At 37.5% G+C, this 19,296-nt stretch overlaps 3 protein-coding genes across 4 annotated transcripts; all 3 read right to left on the reverse strand.

Moving 5' to 3' along the window:
- Positions 1–1,746: 1,746 nt before the first annotated feature.
- rpl11 (ribosomal protein L11) lies at positions 1,747–5,271 on the reverse strand. 2 transcript variants are annotated; one of them, XM_017453923.1, is made up of 6 exons: positions 4,676–4,708; positions 4,448–4,598; positions 4,246–4,352; positions 2,577–2,708; positions 1,944–2,054; positions 1,747–1,824 (listed from the first exon to the last, which is right to left on the reverse strand). In XM_017453923.1, exons 1-6 carry the CDS (start codon positions 4,691–4,693, stop codon positions 1,795–1,797), a joined length of 549 nt encoding a protein of 182 aa, XP_017309412.1. In that variant the 5' UTR covers positions 4,694–4,708; the 3' UTR covers positions 1,747–1,794.
- A 1,206-nt stretch (positions 5,272–6,477) lies between these two features.
- Positions 6,478–14,703, reverse strand: LOC108256977 (cyclic GMP-AMP synthase). Its single transcript, XM_017454314.3, has 7 exons — positions 13,809–14,703; positions 12,374–12,435; positions 11,003–11,241; positions 10,277–10,502; positions 8,356–8,631; positions 7,852–7,951; positions 6,478–7,755 (listed from the first exon to the last, which is right to left on the reverse strand). Exons 2-7 carry the CDS (start codon positions 12,414–12,416, stop codon positions 7,233–7,235), a joined length of 1,407 nt encoding a protein of 468 aa, XP_017309803.1. The 5' UTR covers positions 12,417–12,435; positions 13,809–14,703; the 3' UTR covers positions 6,478–7,232.
- Positions 14,704–14,841: 138 nt separating this feature from the next.
- On the reverse strand, positions 14,842–19,168 carry LOC108256978 (elongation factor 1-alpha). Its single transcript, XM_017454317.2, has 8 exons — positions 19,042–19,168; positions 17,984–18,139; positions 17,309–17,488; positions 16,881–17,177; positions 16,525–16,675; positions 16,156–16,412; positions 15,242–15,476; positions 14,842–15,166 (listed from the first exon to the last, which is right to left on the reverse strand). Exons 2-8 carry the CDS (start codon positions 18,125–18,127, stop codon positions 15,042–15,044), a joined length of 1,389 nt encoding a protein of 462 aa, XP_017309806.1. The 5' UTR covers positions 18,128–18,139; positions 19,042–19,168; the 3' UTR covers positions 14,842–15,041.
- Positions 19,169–19,296: the final 128 nt, after the last annotated feature.

The raw sequence follows: 19,296 nt of genomic DNA on the forward strand, positions 1-19,296 counted from the left end.
CATCTTGGTTCCGAACAAAAAGGATTGAGGTAACGGAGTGGCAGGCTGAATCCCCTGACCTCAACCCCATTGAAAACTTGTGGGGTGACAATAAAAACAGTTTCTGAAGCGACACCCAAAAACTCACAGGAACTATGGAACGTAGTTCATTCTTCCTGGGCTGAAATACCCGTCTCTAGGTGCCAGAAGTGGGTCGACTCGATGCAATGCAGATGCACAGCAGTTATCAAAAACGTTTCCACTACATTTGAAATACGGAAATAAAAGCTATTTAAAAAATATTTGCACTTGTGTTCAAATAAAAAGTTGTGTGTTAATAAAAGCGAACATTTATTAACACAACTTTTTATTTGAACACAACTGTTCAGAAAGTAAAGACTGGCAAAACTACTTATCTGCTCACTCCCAACTGCATATGCTGCTAGGCCTGTCACGATAATTACGTTATCGACTTATCCTACGATAAATGGACATGACCTCGATCACTTTTGCCAACCTCGATAATGCCCATTGTGATTACACGCATGTTTGTTTACATAAGAATGAATGTGACCAACATTTTAGACGTTCACGCTGCTTCTGTCTGCTCTAGGGCTGTCAAATTAAAATTCAAACTTCGAATATCCGTTGAATTTAAGATAAAAACACACATTTGAATACAATTCAAATTTAAAATGTGCAGCAAAAACCCCAAAACCAATTTTAATTAAAACATACTGTTGAAACAATGACTCAGTATATTAACAATGCACTAACAATGTTTTTTGAAAAATAAAAATCGAGAACTAATAGTTCAAGCGTTTCAAATAAACACAGTCATCGTCAATAATGTCAGGGTTTGAGCCGCTTAAGCTGAACAGGGTTAAGTAACTCACCCATATGCATGCTATACACATAGGTTAATCAGACATTTACACAACATAAATGTAATATCGCTTGCTTCTGAACAAAATGATGCAAATGCTCAAGTGAATACGCTCTTTCCGTAGTACCACACTAAAACACGGACAGTGAGCAAAGACCTTACAATATTGTATTACAGTAGCGTCTCACTAATATGTCAGATCAGGTTCACACGAGTGAAGTTTTCATATATTTGTTGATACATGTTTAAATGAATACGAGGTTTAATTTTTGCACGATCTCAAATTAAAATACCTTTCACTAATATTCAAAGTCATTTTAAATCAGAGTATGACAAAATACTGACTGAATTTAAAGGATAGTTTTTGTCTTATTTTTAAAAAAAGACTAACAGTGTGAAAATGAACACTAGAACTGGCCTGAGCACCTAGGATAAATCTTCTGATTTTATCATTTCTGCACTTTAGTTTTAAAATATATGCACTGTGAAAATAGCCAGGTTTGTTCAATAAACAATATCACAAGGAACCGTTTAGTTTGTTTGTTGCGCCCTCTTGTGGACTGTTGATTTAAAAATCTGGTGCTCACTAGTATTATCCACTAACTGAAATAATGTCTTTAGAGTTCACATAGAATTCAAATTATAAATATTTAAGTGAAAATTATAAATCAGTGGCATAGAATATCATTTATCTAAATTTCTGGGACAATAAATCATCCAACAAAAGTAGTTATCATGACAGGCACACAAACTAAAAGCAGTGGGCATAAAGCTTATAACATTCATTTAATTTATTTAAAAAAAAATAAATAAATTAAAAAAAAAAAAAAAAAAAAAAAAAAAAAAAAAAAAAAAAAAAAAAAAAAGACATGGAGGCAATATTTGGGCTTTTGGTTTTATTTATTTGTTATAAACAAAGTGGTGGTCCTCTACTTGCCAGGGAGAATAACGCCATCATACTGAAAAACAAGGAGAAAGAACAGTCGGACCAACAATGAAAATATACAGCAATTTCCCCAAATATGTGTAAAGAAACATTAATGGGTAACAAAGTAACCCTCCCCCCAAAAAAACACACCTTTTGCTGGAACCAGCGCATGGCTTCCTCCTTGCGGATGCGGTGCTTGAAGCCAATGCGTCCCCTTTTCCTTTTCTTATCGGCGATGCTGAAGCCGGGTCTGCCCAGAACCTTCAATCACAAGGCACAAAGTCAATCAAGAGCGTTCTACCAGACTTGCTAGTTATACAGAAACCCCTCAATACAGAGCTGCAAATCTCAGAGGACTTTACAGAACAGTCTGTACAGGATTTTGCAGTTTTTTGGGGGATTATTGCACCCAAAAATACTCTTTCTAAATTAGCGATGCAATATGCAGAGTTATTGTGCTATTCTTTTGCGGAAAACTACTTGAATTTGTAAAATTGTAATTGCACAAATTGTTTTGCGCATTCTTATGAAGTGATGAATGTTGGTAAATGAGACCTGAATGATGTGACGATGGCAAATATTGCAGAGTGCTTGATTTCGCGTTAATTTCTGTGATTGCAAAATCCCGGAGGGACTGACAGAACACGTGAGCCTTTGATAGCATATTACTCTCATGATGTTCACAAGGAAACAGTGGAAAGGATCATTATAAGGAAATATTTTATGCATTGAAGAATCAAAGTATAAAAATAAGGTGAGAAAAAAAAAAAAGACCTCACTCACCACATAGAAGTCCAAGCCATAGATGCCAATGCTGGGATCATACTTGATGCCCAGATCGATGTGCTCCTGGATGCCAAAGCCGAAGTTGCCACTGTCTGAGAAGTTGTTCTTCCTTAACTCATACTCACGCACCTGAATACAGCAGGTAATAAAAAGACGATTAACTTCCGTTCACCAGCTGTTATTTAAAGGCAGCGGTGTCAAACCCAGTAATAAATCACTACACATAACCCAATAGTACACACATGCCACCTCAACTTGTAAATGGGTTCCCTTATCTGAAAAGTAATCCATGTGTGCGTTCAGAATGTAAACAGCCAACAAAACAGATGAACAGATTTGGGGGGGGGGGGGGGGGTTTTATAACGAACTGAAAAGGGTTTAGGGGATTTTAAGGGGACAAGTGTAAAGTTGCAGTATCTCGTTTCATCACTAGCTTCAAGAGGCAGTATTGCAAAGACCTAAAATTGCAGGGATTTGAACAGTTAAAAGAGCATACATAATAGTAACTGGGATCCTGGAGGAACCACTTTAAAAAATAAATATATAAAAAAAAAAAATTTTTTTTTTTTTTTTTTTTTTTTAAAGTTACACATTTAATCTTAGGCAGGTGCAAGTTGTCAGAAGTTAAGACTGTGGGATTAAGAAATCGTGCATAACAGATGTACCCATGTTTCAGCCCATAACCTCAATTCTTGTTTCATGCTGTTAATATTTGAAGGAACTGAACCAATAATTTCATTTGCAAGTGTGTGAGCTCTCTCGTACTGTGCAACAAGCATACTTGACAACGTCTGCCAAAATTAGTGTCCTGTATCGAGTCCCTATTGACAGACGAATGACAAGTTACAGGATAAAACTAAACAAATTAACAGAAAAACAATGAATGCACATGCTTCCAGGCAGGAAAATTGCAAGATACAATTACATGATTAACATAAAAAACACTGATTTTGGATCAATACGTCAACAGGAAAAGAGATGCGAGATTTTGAAAGAGGGTTCATTATTAGTGCTGGACAGCAGTTAGTTTTCTAACGAAAGAAATGAATATGTTGGCACGATTATATTTGGGTCTACAACACCGATTTCAAACGTTTAATCATACACCTTCAGATCAAAAGGTTTTTAGGATCATGAGAAACATTTCAGTCAAGTGTCTCCAAACCTTTAGCGTACATCAGCGTTCTGGTTTGCATTCAACTTTCTCTCAATTTTTATTAACAAGGTATGGTTTTGAGTGCACTCTGCTTCATTATTGACAGGCCAAAAGCCGGTCAAAAGCTAGGACACATTTATAAAAACACACCACACACACACACAGTGTAAGCTAAAAACCGATTTCATGAGTTGTGTCAGTCCAAAGAAAATCTACTCACAAACAGTAGTTTTTTAAAATCCAAATCAAGTGGCTCCACAATAAATATTCTATTCACTTGTACGCCATTAGAGTTTAATTTTTGTATTTATGACAAAATCTTGACTCCAATCAAGTGGCGGGACCCTATGTGGGCTCACAACTGGGGTGGTGTGTAATCATGATCAATGTAACCTTTTCAAAAAATTGCATGCAACTATGGCACATTAACAACTAGTCAAACCAGGTACAGAACTAAATCAGATATTAACGCTTAACTAAAACGGTAAAGACAAGCAGAACGAATCTCACCTTCAATCCTTTCTCCAGGATCTCCTCGGCCTTGGCACCACGAACAGTGCAGTGGACTGCGATCTTTTCATTCCTACGGATACCGAAGGATCTTACAGTGTAGCGGGCTAGGAGAGAAATCATTTTCAAAATATACAGTGAATGCCACATTAAGGCAAGTTCAACAACAATGTTCTGAAAGTGCACAAGTAATAGAGGTTACCTTTGGAGAAGACAGGAGTCTGGCCTGTGAGCTGCTCCAGCACCTTGGCAGCACGGGTCAGTCTGTCACCGCTCTCACCAACACAGATGTTCAGGCACAGTTTGCGAATACGCAACTCCCTCATGGGGTTCTCCTTCTTCTCACCCTGGTCCTGCAAATAAGTCAAACTGGGTTAAAAGCAAATATCTGGTAGTTTCAATACAGTATGCACACGCTGCCATTATTTACCACTCTGCAGCTGTCCATCTTGCTGTACTTTATGATGTACTTTACTGGTCAACATATAACCAGGACTACAAAAAAACAATACTCTTTTGATATCGAAATGTGGACGAACTACCAAGTTTTAAACACAAGCATTTACAGTTCATCTAGCTCCCACACTAAGCATGCCCGGACATATCCACGACTTAGACTTTACCGGCTCCAACCATATAAACTAACCGGTGTTTTTTGAAGAGGGTACACCCCAACTACAACTACAACAACAAAACAAAACCTCTAGAAACGGATCAGTTTTTAAATGAATAACTGTTCAGTTCTGTACCACTTTCACTGATACATGTATCGAGCCCCAGCCCTCAGCTTGTGCCACTCGTTCAGCTGGAGCACTAGCTAACTGCTAAGCTAACTGCTATATATTTCTTTATCGTTCACCTTACACCACTTCCGTATCAAATACAACCATATTATTGTAGGTCTGATAAAACTACTACTCCGCGTATCATAGATGTCCCTAAAATACCACGGGAACAATGCGATGTTTTCAGATTTCAACTGTACACCATTTTCATTAATGTTTCATATGCACTCACCGCCATGTTGGATCACTAGAAGAGGACGTTACGCTTCCGGCGCAGAGAATTTATAGGAGCGTGTTCACCTAGTAAGAAGCCGGACAAAACACACTGGTCGCGGTAAATCGTTCCTATATTATTGCCGTAGTTAAAGATCACTGTGTTCAATATAGGCTATAATGTTTTATCTTTTTTTTTGTTTTGCTTTGTTTTGTTTTCATAAACGTCAAACTGCTCTCAGTGTACAAGAATGCGATTCCTCCTGGAATAAAGTTGGCTTCACGTTGATCATTCATCCACAATGCCCTAGTGGATATAACACTGAACATGAAAAATATGTAACATTAATTAACTTTGAATCCACTATCTTTTATAAACCACTGAACTATGATTAGTATTCTCGGGAGAATGCATTTTAACTTCATTGTGGTATAACCATATTTAGACTGTAAAAGGCTGCAATTCTTAAAACAGAAATTTATTAAACTGTTTGCCATTATGAAATGGGAAGAATCACATTTAGTTATATTTAGTTAATTTAGTTCTTTTTTTAAATCACCTTTATAAATGTTAAAGTTATCATTACTATAATTTTTCTAACATTGTATCATGTCAATTCACAATTGTTAGTAGAGATTATCTTCTTTATCTTGTCTTTTAAATGCATGATTTAATGGTTGATTTAATGGTTACATGTCTGAATTTAATTTAATTAGGCTTCACAGTATAAAGGTAAGGTGTTTAATGTTATTTTATTTGTAATGGATGCTGTAGATCTTCTCTGTCAAATATATTAGTATCTTTAAGGCATTGGTAGCAAACACCTTACAAAAAATAAGAAAGTAGTTTTATTTTTATTCTGCAGTTATTACTGTCTCCAGTATTGAAGTTTACATTTATGGTGACACAGAATATTATAATCATAATTACAACATTAATAATGCATGTAGTTTTACAGTAAATAGTTTGATGTAACCAAAGAATTGACTCAGAATGCATAATTTCATGTCAAATGAATATTAAACGGAACTTATACTGATAGATGAACTGTTAGATTTCCATGTATCTCAGGAATCTCAGATTATGTCTTTCAGATCTTCCGTCATGCCTTTCAGCCTGTTTTACAATTACTTCTATTAACTTTCTGCGCTGCTATGAGCTAGAAATGTGGATTTCCTCAGAGCGTTTCAGATCTGGGGAGTCTAAGATGAACACACACTGACACATGCATGCTCACAGAGACATCCAGTTTATTCATGCAAAACAAGAGTATTGATACACATAGATAAGAAGCAGTGCGTGGACAGTTTCTCTGGTGCAGGTACCAGACATGTCTACATGTGTCAGCTATAATAAAGGATGGCAGTTGATCAGCTTATTTGAAGAGGTAATTAAATGAATACATTCATCATAGGTATTTGATAGCACAGAGACACACAAACAGAAACTATAACCCAGTATTCCCCGTATCTAAGGTGTCTTTATACAGTTCATAATATGAGAGTACATGATATAATAGAATTTCCTTTCATGAACAATTTCAGATTATTACCTTCAAAATAAACGTCATTAATTTTCAGTGATCACTTTATTCTGCTCAGGGTCAAGTGGATCTGGAACCTATCCTGAGAGCCCTGGATGAGACACCAGTCCATTCAAACACACACATTAGTGTTGTTTGTTTTTTGGACGGGGAGGAAACCCACACAGACACAGAGGTAACACGTTCAGAAATTCCACACAGCTCAGGATCGAATCGGGAAGCCTGGAGCTGTGAGGCGACAACACTACACACTGCTCCACTGTGCTGCCCTAATCTTAAAATACAATTTTAAAAACACTTGAAACAATCGTAATGGTATATTGATTAAAACATAACCCACGCATAGTAAATGTGTTCATTTTAAGTTGTTTTCACTGTTTTAAAATTCTTATTTTATATGTATTTACACACAGTATTGGGATGTCATCTACAGTAAATATAGCTGTCAAGTTTTTACAAAAAGTGCATATATGATGCCGCAAAATATAACAGCATAAACCACATACAGCAAAATAGAATTCTGTCTAAAAGAGCTGCTTCTACATAACATAGTGTCACACTTTGTGACTGGTTCTGGGGAAATTTGCTGAGGCTGCAGACTACAGCAAAGTGCTGGACGAGGTTCTGGGACCTGCAAAAGAGGAAGCCCTGACTCCATTTGCTCCCTCAAAGCATTGCCCAGAAACATAAGACTACGCTTGGGGAAACTGGATGGAGAAAACAGATTGTGGTCTTGAACAAAGAAGTGGGGAAGCGAGCCAGCATTTACAGCACGCTCGAAGTGCCAAAGAAGTTTCATAAAGCAGACTGAGAGCTGGCCAGGAGTCCACAGTGAGTCTTCAAATCTCTCACAGAGGTTGTAAAAGAAGACAGTTTTCCCATGGTAGGAGCAAAGAGGATCAAGCTCTTTGGGGTATTTCTGCTTCAGTCGCTCAAATAGGCACTTGAGGAGCCGCAAACACAGTTTCCTAATAATAGATGACAGTGGCCGTTAAAAATAACACAAAAAAGTAAGTACATGTAAAAACTGTGCAAAATATATTATATTACATGCTTATTCTTACCTGCAGCATTCCTTTGCTTTACTCTCACAGCACGTCTTTTTGTTCCCATGGAACCTGATCATCTCTTTTTCAATATGAGAGAAGGATATTCTCCAGCTCTCTGAAAATTAAAACACATTTCATCAGGAATCACACAGTCCCTAAGGTTAGCAGTTACTGTAATGGACTGGATATTTACTGCCACTCAAAGGCTTTTGAATATGTGATTTAAAAAAATGTTACATTTGATTACACTTATTGATTACCTACTATTGGTAATTAAATAAGGAAAAAATGAAACAAGTGTTCCATAAAAGACTTTGTATTTAAGCTATCCAGATATGCCTTTTCTAGTAGAAGTTCATTTTACTGGAAACATTTCTCAGTTCACATATACCGAGTTCTTACTGACTTTCAAATTTTAGAGTATAACTTGAACCGTTTTTAAAGTTTTACCAAAAATGTTCATAGAGGGTATTCAAAAACTCTTGACTGGCAGTGTAGTTCATGTCTCATAATTAAGACCTTTTTCAATACTAGTGAGGTTTCGTGCTTTGGGTCTCTTAGGGACAAAGTAAACAGGCTGTCCAGTAATTTTGCGCCGAGCATTCTTCCCAAGCCAGTTGTCCACATCTGGGCCAGCTCGTGCAGCTTCTGGCCAGCCTTGTGGCACATCGAGGGCAGGAACAATATCCACAGATAGTATTTCTGCCCCCTCATTTTCCTCCAGGAATGCCAGTGTCACAGCTGGAGAATTTACTTTTTTCCTGCACACCACCCATCGACCTTCACCAGCAGGCACTGAAGCATAAACCAAAAAGCTGGAGTTTAGGAATTTACATCTACATTTCTGAAATGATGCAGGAAATGGAATGACCAAATAAATGAACACACAGGGAATCAGGGATTTTAAAATGGTCATCAAATTTTAAAATTTGATACATGTTCACATGCATTACAAATATATACTCACAGAATACTTTTTTAGGAACACCTGGACAGGTACTATTTCATGCAATTGTCAAATAGCCAATCGTGTGGCCGCAGAGCAATGCATAAAATCATGCAGATACGGGCCAACAGCTTTGGGTGATGTTCACATTAACCATCAAATGAGGCAAAAATGTGATTGTTATTGTAAGACGGTTGGTTTGAGTATCTCTATAACTGCTGATCTCCAAGGATTTTCACACACAACATTCCTGAGAGTTTATTCAGAATGGTGCAGTAAAGAAAAAAACATTCAGTGAGCAGCAGTTCTGCAGATGGAAACACCTTGTTGATGAGAAAGGACAACAGAGAATGGCCAGACTGATTCAAGCTGGCAGAAAGGCTATAGTAACTCAAATAACCCCAGAAAAGCATCTCAGAATGCACAACACATCAAACCTCAAGGTGGATGGGCTACTACAGCAGAAGACCATGTTGGTTTCATTTCTGTCGGGCAAGAACAGAAATCTGAGGCTGCAGTGAGCACAGGCTCACCAAAACTGGACAGTAGAAGTCCGGAAAAATGTAGCCTGGTCTGATGAATCTCGATTTCTGCTGAGGCACACAGATGGTAGGATCAGAATTTGGCGCCAACAGCATAAATCCATGGACCCAACCTGCATTGTGTCAACAGTCCAGGCTGGTGGAGGTGGTGTAATGGTGTGGGGAATGTTTTCTTGGAACACTTGAGGCCCATTAATACCAATCGACCATTGATTGAATGCCACAGCCTATTTGAGTGTTGTTTCTGATTATGTACACCATGTGGCACACGGCCACAATTTACCATCTTCTAATGGCTATTTCCAGCATGATAATGCGCCATCACAAAAGAAAAATCTCAAAACTGGCCTTCCCAGCTTTGGAATGTGATAGAACGGGAGATTAGATTAGATTAGATTACAGCACAAAAGTGCACATGAAAAATCAGCAGGAATTGTATGATGCAATCAAATCAACATGGACCAAAACCTGAAAGGTAAGTTTCCAACATCTTGTGGAATCCATGCCACGAAGAATTGAGGCTACCCAGTATTAGTATAGTGTTCCTAATAAAGTGCTCCGTGAACATACATCTCAGTATAATTGTATAGTGAATCTTGAATACATAGGAAAGTCAGCATATTAAAGTACAGTTTACTGTACTGTGGTACCTGGGTGTCCCTAAACCCAAATAAGCTTCTATTTTCATTAAATAATTTTTCTTTTCCTGTGTGCTATTTACTTTCTGTGAATCATTGGATCAAAAAACCTGTTCTTGCACAGACCACCAAATAAAACCACTCAATTTGCTTTTGACATTATGACCTGTATGTGACAATACTTAAGAATTCGTAACTATTAACGATTAGTGAGTGTCTTATAATAATTTCTACTGTTCTTTGTACTAACCTGAAAATTTAATTTCTAGAACAGAGATAGTAGTAAGGAAAGAAAAGCAATGACAAGATTTTACCTTTATGCGTTTTGATGAATTTATGAACCAAATGGTGCATTTCATTCATTATTTTGGAGGCTGAAATAATGAGTCCATCTTCCAAGAGGAATGCCCGTATTTCACCACGTGGAGGTCGGCAAAGGGAAATTGTGTAGAAAAGTCCATTATATTTCTCTAGCGCTTTCCACACGATTCGGGGTGTTTTAAGTTTCAACATGATGTCAAACTCATTGGGTTTAAAAATCTAAAACAAACCAGGAAAAAGTAAGTCTTGTAAGAAAAGTTCATTATTAATTCCACATGGTAAGATTTATGAGTGAAAAACTGAATTCCACTAAAATATGGATTATAGTTAAATGTAATTAAATATAAGATTTTAAAGCAACCATTATTTCCAACTGCCCCGTTCATTAATCCAGGTTTATAGGGCTGATTTTCCAAAGCTTATGCTTAATATTTAAAAGACATCCCTGACAGTGCATTCACAAAAGACTCAGACCTAATAACATACTATATGAGAAACTATACTCCTAAAATGACCCAAAATTACCTAAAATATCATATAAACCCATCAGACTGAACAACCAGGGTCAGTCTATGTTTTTTTTTTTCAAGCTAAAATGGTCCCTTTAATCTCTTTCCTAGACTATACAAATCAGGTTATAATAAAACTGAATATTTTTTTTACTTCAGTCAGAACACTGTTTCAATCATGTTGAACATGGTCAGTGTTTTTTTGTTTACCTTAACTAATTCATAGTAGCTTCCACTATTGAGAACAGAAATATCCCTAAAAAAAGGCTGCTCATCATTTTCCTTCAGGAACTTCATTAAATCCTTTTTCAGATTATTGACCAGTTTCACAGCATGACTTCGGTCAGCCTGGCGCAGGCGTAAGTCTCGGCCTTGCTGCCTGATCCAGCGGTCGAGTTCAGAAGGGATAGCTGAACCCTCCCTGACAATGCCTTCTACTCCAGGGTTACCTTAAAGAGAGATAATTAATTTAGGGGATTGTTCTTTATTAATATTTACATAGCCAGTAAAAAAACAAAACAAACAACATTTTTATTGCCATTATTATTGAATCCTCTGTAGTTTACCTACTGCCATTTTGGCAGTTAAATTAGGAATTTGTCCCAACAAATCCCTAGATCTCTGTCCTTAAGGAATTCTTCACTGTTCACTCTCTGATCCTAATGAGACTCTAAATGGGTGCTTTAAGTGTTAGTATCAACTGTAGGGCAAATATACAGTCTGCCATGTGCTACAAGTGCCTAATTAGAGTGATCCAAATTGACCTTTTCCAGTTAGCGATAAAATAAAAGTCACAAATATTTCCCAATTCACTTATACCTATATCTAACTTAGATTTTCTAGAGTATTTAAGTGGTTGAACCCATTTCTTGACATTTAACAAAAATGTTGTGTTCAAATAATTGTAGCTGGCAGTGCAAGTGATGTTAAATTCAAACGTACACTTGCACAATCAAATAGACACATGACTGATAAATTAGTAAAATAAATATAAATACTAGTGTGCATTAAACCTGAATCAGGTGCAAACAGTTGTGTGACATAAGTGTCATGATCATGTGATGTTCAGTGGCTGATGGGAGTTATAGTCCAGCACCATATTCCGTGCGACCATGACAAACAACTTAGGTTGGCAACAAATTACACAAGGCCGTATCATAAAGAATGGCAAATGGATATTAAAACCCTGAAAAAAAAACAATTATAAAACTTATAATTATATAATTATAAAAACTTAAAATTATAAAATTATAATTATAAGATATATATATATATATTTTATATCTTTTATATCACAATTCTAATATACTTATGGAGCAGATCCAGCAGGACGTGGCAGAAACTCTCCATCACTAACCACCCACTTTTTTTTTTTTCTTTTTTTTTTTTATACATAAAGAGTTGTGGTTGGTGTTCTAAATACTGAGTCATCACATAACAACCTATACAACATATCCAACTCACAACTTCACATTTGATCCTACTGTAGGTGAACAAAGGATTCGACATCCAAGAATGTATGTGTACTATATAATATGTAATTTCTGTGTTCATCAAAAAAAAAAAAATCCATATTCTCACCTGTAGGGCTGGGTAGCCTCTCCACAGGTGGGCTTCGCACCATGTTGAATGATCAGTTAAAGCTATGAATTCAGATGATAGTATTAGGAAATGAAGCCACTGACACCCTTGACAAAAATGATCATTATTATTATATCCACAACACTTCCAAGAATCTCTTAATAGCCTATGCAACAAATTAAATTACACTGATTTTATATATGATAAATCATTGCTACAATAATTTCTTACCTATGTCAAGACTTCAGTTCTATAAGGCTCTATCTGGCATTTTGGTCTTAATTGGTTAAACAATTTAAACTTTGCCACTATGGGCTAATTTATTCTTCTGTAGTGTTATTTTGTTTTTGGTGTAATATTTGAAAATAATGACAAGTTCTGTCCCCGAACTCCCAGATAAACCTGGTTTTATGATGTTTTATCTGAAACCCAGTCAACATCCAATATAAACATGGGATGAACACAACATAGACAGCCTTGATAAATTAATATCCACATTTTATTTACACTCTGAGAGAAAAGAACAGACTTAAAGCTTTAGTGAGCTGGAGGAGTAACTTTTAGATGTAGATGTTCTATATACAGCCCCCTCTGAATGTATTGGAACAGCGAGGCCAAATCTGTTGTTTTCGATATATAAATATGTCTACAGGATGATATGTGAACAGGATGATCAGTATAAATTATTATTATTTTGTTTAAAGATTTTTTTTTCCATTTATTACTGCCCTTCAGGCGCTAAATAAGATAGTTACATGTCAAAGATGGCACGTTTAAAGTTTAAAGTTTAATGTTTAAAGCTCTTCAGTACGACCCATTCTACCGCCTTGTCTAATGCTTATCTGGAGATTGCATGGCTATGTGATTAATTTTACAAACCTGTTTGTAAAATATGTGTCACTGAAACACCCGAATACAAGAATTAGGAGGCGTGTCAACATACTTTTGGCCATGTAGCGTACCTTGTATTTTAGATCTTAGACAATACACTTCAAAAAAGATAACTTACTGAAAAGCGTACATGATCACCATGTGGTCTTAATACAGTCAAAATGATTTCTCTGTTGAATATATTACCATTTGTTAGTTATATAAAGAAATTAAGAGATGGCTTAATATGAATTAGCCAGATATAGACTAAAACATTACTTGCAGAATTGTCAATTGCAGAATAATAAGGTTCTAACTGTATTCAACTAGTGTTCAAAAATGACTTTCTAAACGTCTTAGAATTTTGCTCATGTACAATTTAAGTAACCTTAAACTATAAGCCTTGTGAGCTATAAGTGTAAATTTGGTTAATTCAGTTGTTTGCTGGTTCAAATGTAAAAATATTGATGTCCCATATCTCAAAACAGCTCTTCACCCAGACAGAACCATATAACACTAAGGTCAATGTGTAAACTTACAGAAGGTAACATGAATACAGACTTACATGAGATCCTAGCCTGAAGAAAAATACTTGTTGGTCTACAGCTCGAGCTTTTCTCCACAAACACAACGCTGAGTGAAAAGATACTTGTGAGTGTGTTGCTGCAAGCACAGCACTTTTAGTCTTTCATTGCGCTGAAAATGAAGTTTTCCAGGTAGGCATACCGGAACCAAGAGCTGCTAAATAGGAGGAGTAATGCATAATAAATCACTACAGTTTCAGTTTCCTTTCACTTCAAACGCCACTTAACTCCCAGACTGTATTACGTCAAATCACACAGTTTCTAAATCCTTGAGACAGGAAGCTAGAAATTATTAATCATATACTTCACACCTATGATCCCTAACACACTTTCTATAAATACTTATTTCCTGCACATAGCTGTCAGACTAGATAGGCTTCTAGTTCAACATCAAAGGACAAATTTTTGTTATACACTTTGGATGTTCTCCTGTAGAGCATTCAATATCCACAGGGCTGGAAAACCAAACCAATCAGAACCTGTATTCCCATTTAACGTTATTTATTGGGACCATCAGTTAATGGAAATTTAAATAAGTGATTTACCGTCTGTGACCAGGAAGTTCATGTATTACTGGCAAGCCCAGCCCTGCACAATAATTCAAGCAGGTATACTGGAAATGAGTGTGGTAAGCCACTTTTTACTTTCTTTTTTTTTCCCCTCAAATAAGAGTATATTATATTATACAGTATTGTCCATATTTTCCCTTTCTCTTATGTCTTTAATTTAAAAACAATATATAAACTTACACTCTTAGTTAACTTACTTATTAAATGTAACTGCATTAATGTAATAATTTAAAATGGTGTTGTGCATAAATAGACACAAATAGCAACTTTCATTTTCATTACGTTCACCAATAGCGTGTAGAAGTTTATATGTAAAAGCTAGCTAAGTTTAAAGATTAAACTTTAAAGAAGTCTAAAATGTTCAGTAGTTCAAAACACACTTAACTAAACAATGGAAGAGATGCACTGAATGATGCTTTGACACAAGCAGAAAGACCAAAACCAATTCCTTATTAGTAATCTTTTTTTATTTTTGTAATCATTTTCTCCTAAGGTGCTTTAAAAAAGATAATCTCCTTCTTTCCTGCGAAAGCTTTTGCGATGGGTTTTTATCAGCATTAACCAGTCCTTAAGATACAAGTTCAGGTTCTGAGACATTGCAGGATGGGACGCTCTACACATGCCTTGGGTGTCTGATGGACGGATTCATTTGCTTTTTGCAGCCTTCTGAGCAGACTTGGTCACCTTGCCAGCTGTAGAGGCTTTCTTGTCAACAGCTTTGATGACACCAACAGCAACGGTCTGCCTCATATCACGCACAGCAAAACGACCTGAAACAAATAGTTCAAATGAGTCGAGATGGCAGCGATTTGTGAATAACAAGCGTCCTCAATTAAACTACTTACCCAGTGGTGGGTACTGAGAAAAGCTCTCCACACACATAGGTTTTCCAGGGATCATAAGGATGATGGCAGCATCTCCAGATTTCAGGTTCTTGGGGTTGTCTTCAAGCTTCTTGCCAGAACGACGGTCAATCTTCTCCTTAAGCTCCGCAAACTTGCAGGCAATGTGAGCAGTGTGACAGTCCAGCACAGGAGCGTAGCCCTGAGAGATCTGACCAGGGTGGTTCAGGATGATGACCTGAAAAAAAAAAAAGAAAGAACAGTGTAAAGGACTTTTTAAAACCCACAATATAGGTTTTATTCAGTATATTATGGTAAATTTATTTTTACTTCAGTATGTAGTAAATATTAAGAACGTGAAAGAGGTACATCATGCAGATTTCATACAGTCAGTAATAAGTTACGGTGACTCTTCATTTTTACCCAGTAAGAGTGCATCAGATGACATGAGAAGTATCCATATGAAGGAAAGTGAGAGGAGACACCTACTCATTGAAGGGTTTTCTTCCCTTTTACTATTACACTTATGGAATTAGAGCGCAAGAAAAGTACTAATCATATCAAACTATTCTTAACAGTATTCCTGATGAAGCATTGCACACTCTTGTCATCAACCAGCTTCATGAGGGAGCTTCATCCAATAGGCTTTTCTTAAAATTCCCAAATGGGCCCAGCACTTACTGGCGGCTTCTATACAGTTCTAAGTAAAACCTTTTGTTTTATGTAAAAGCTACTTATTAGAAATACATCCAAATTCAGAAATAAAGTTATACTTGCCCATTACTGTTACTATTTGTACTTCTCTTAGAAACAAATTTCAACTATAAGCCTTTATCAAAATGTCTTTAAGACAATTATACTCAATCTAGTGTCCAAACTTTTACTAGTAGTTTCTAACATATTTGATCATGTCCAACCTGAGCTGTGAAGTTGCCAGCCTGCTGGGGTGGGTCGTTCTTGCTGTCTCCGGCCACATTACCACGACGGATGTCCTTCACTGACACATTCTTCACGTTGAAGCCAACGTTGTCACCAGGCAAAGCCTCAGCCAAAGACTCATGGTGCATCTCAACAGACTTGACCTCAGTGGTCACATTGACAGGGGCAAAGGTCACAACCATGCCAGGCTTAAGCATACCAGTCTCGACACGGCCCACAGGTACAGTTCCAATACCTGAGAGAGAAGCAAGAAATTTTTTATATGAATATATTCAAAAATTACATATATGTATGTATTAATTAATTTGTTTGTTTGCTTCATGTATAAAATGCACATAGATTTTCACCTCCAATCTTGTAGACGTCCTGCAGGGGCAGGCGGAGAGGCTTGTCAGTGGGGCGGGAGGGGGGCAGGATGGAGTCCAAGGCCTCCAAGAGAGTTGTTCCGTTGGCAGCACCTTCTTTACGTTCAATCTTCCATCCCTTGAACCATGTCATCTACAGACGGTAGACATTTTTTTTTACTGTTACACTTTCATTGTTTTGGTTCTGGTAGTTTTCTATTAGGATTAGTAAAAAATTTGCCAGAAGTTTTAGGTACTAATTCTGAGTATGCTGACTTTACTTTACTTATGTTATGTCTCTTTTATTGTATGTACTGTATACATTAAAGGTGATTAATACAAATGTATTATGCTCTCACGTTTGTGCTGGGCTCCAGCATGTTGTCTCCATGCCACCCAGAAATTGGGACGAAAGCAACGGCAGCAGGGTTGTAGCCAATCTTCTTGATGTAAGCGCCGACTTCCTTGGTGATCTCCTCAAAGCGAGCCTGGCTGTATGGGGGCTCGGTGGAGTCCATCTTGTTGACTCCAACGATAAGCTGCTTCACTCCCAGGGTGAAGGCCAGGAGGGCATGCTCACGGGTCTGTCCATTCTTGGAGATACCAGCCTCAAACTCACCCACACCGGCAGCAACGATCAGCACAGCACAATCGGCCTGTCACAAAAATATTTAAAACAAAAAAGTTAGTATACACTGGCTTTCATTTTCCCTATTAGAATATAGAGTAAAAATAATTATATTATTCACTGTAAGGATTTTTTACGTTGCTTAAAAAAAGCACATGCCTGTGAGGTACCAGTGATCATATTCTTGATGAAGTCTCTGTGTCCAGGGGCATCGATGATGGTGATATAGTACTTGCTGGTCTCAAACTTCCAAAGAGAGATATCAATGGTGATACCACGCTCACGCTCGGCCTTCAGTTTGTCCAGCACCCAGGCGTACTTGAAGGAGCCTTTGCCCATCTAATCGTAGAGAATTTACAATGTTCCAATCATATAATACAATTTAAAAATGTTAGAATTAATTTTGACTGGCATATCATCAGTTTTGCTACAACAATAAGGAAAATTATAAAGAAATACATTAATTAATATTAACCATTCACTGTCTAACTAATAATAATGAAACCATACACTGTATAAATACTAATAATGGAACCACACACTGTGTAACCGATAATAATGAAACCATACACTGTATAAATAATAATAATGAAATAAAACACTGTGTAACTGATAATAATGAAACCATACATTGTGTAACTGATAATAATGAACGACTTGGTAATGTCTGAAATATTTCAGTAACTATAGCTGAACAGTAGGCGGCGCTCTTACTGCACCGCTTTACTACCACAGGCGCCAGAGAGGCACACCCATAAAAAGACAAGCAGCATGCTTTTGCAATGTATTCACGGTTTATTCATAGCACCAGTGAATGTCCGTGTGCAACCACACCTCAGCTGCTTCCTTCTCAAATTTCTCAATGGTTCTCTTGTCGATTCCTCCGCATTTGTAGATCAGGTGGCCGGTGGTGGTGGATTTACCGGAGTCGACATGGCCAATAACCACGATGTTGATGTGGGTCTTTTCTTTACCCATAGTGGCGATTTACTGTGGAGAAACACGGGCATTATTAGTTGAATCGCTTGCGGTATTACCACATGACACGACTCTATTGGAGCTGTCAAAATAGACTAAGCAGATGAGCTTCATTTTCACGGAAAAGTAATAAAAGTGTCACTTCTCGGGAAGTGCTTGTGTTCTTGACGCTAGCTATGAGATACTCAACTCTCGACTAAATATCGGTGCTGTATAGAAATACAGGATATAAATCAACCCAGGTAGATCGAGTGGTTGTTTCTACCGCTAATACACAGTCAAGTGAATGTTTTGTCGCCCGTGGACAAGAAAAGGCGTCCATTAGCGAACACGGAATGAAACCGTTGGAGTGTACCAACAGAGGACACTGCTGCTTATTTAAGTTCGGATTTCCGGTCACGGTTGTTTTTCCACCGGTACAGGCAAATTTCCACTTCTACGCGTTCATTTATAGCTTAAATCCGGTATTAAGTATATAGACTGCGAGTGAACAGGTTGTTTAATAACCCCTCCCGTGTACAAGTGTGTGATCAGAGGACGGTGACTCAGCCTGGCTCCCTCCTCCTCCTCCTCCCTCCCGTCCTCCATGTTGAGCCGGCGGTGCTCGTGCGCGCCGGCCATGTTGTTTAAGGACCGCCAGAAACCTGGCAATTCGCACGTCTCAATGACGATAGGGCGCCAGATAAAGTCAGACTAAAAGTGTTTAAGAGAGCCTAGAAACCCTCTCAATTTAACGCATACCCACTATCTAGATAACCCCGAGTAAAGTTTAAACTGACCCCCCCACCAGGTCAGGTTCATTTAAGTAAAACTTGCCAGGATGTTTTAGTGCGCAAAAAAAGACACACACAAAAAAAAAAAAACCCCACCCCCACACAAAACCCCAAAACATTAATTGTAGCATTGCAACTTACCAAGTCCCAGCACTGCCTGAACACCCCAAAGTAAAGCCAGATAAAAAAAAGGAACGAGTCACACTGACCACCCAAATTTATACTGCTTCAGATGGGGAGGGTACCAAAGCATGTACACTTGATCCATGATACTGCTAAGACAGGGGCACCATTGGTGGGCACCAAGGGCACCCAGAGCCATGATTGGACACAAGTCAGCACTACCACCGAGTAGCACGTCACTGGACAAAGAGCAATGACAGCTGCATAAGCAGC

Source organism: Ictalurus punctatus, chromosome 24 (genome assembly GCF_001660625.3).
Source record: "Ictalurus punctatus breed USDA103 chromosome 24, Coco_2.0, whole genome shotgun sequence".
In the NCBI taxonomy this organism is placed as follows: domain Eukaryota; kingdom Metazoa; phylum Chordata; class Actinopteri; order Siluriformes; family Ictaluridae; genus Ictalurus; species Ictalurus punctatus.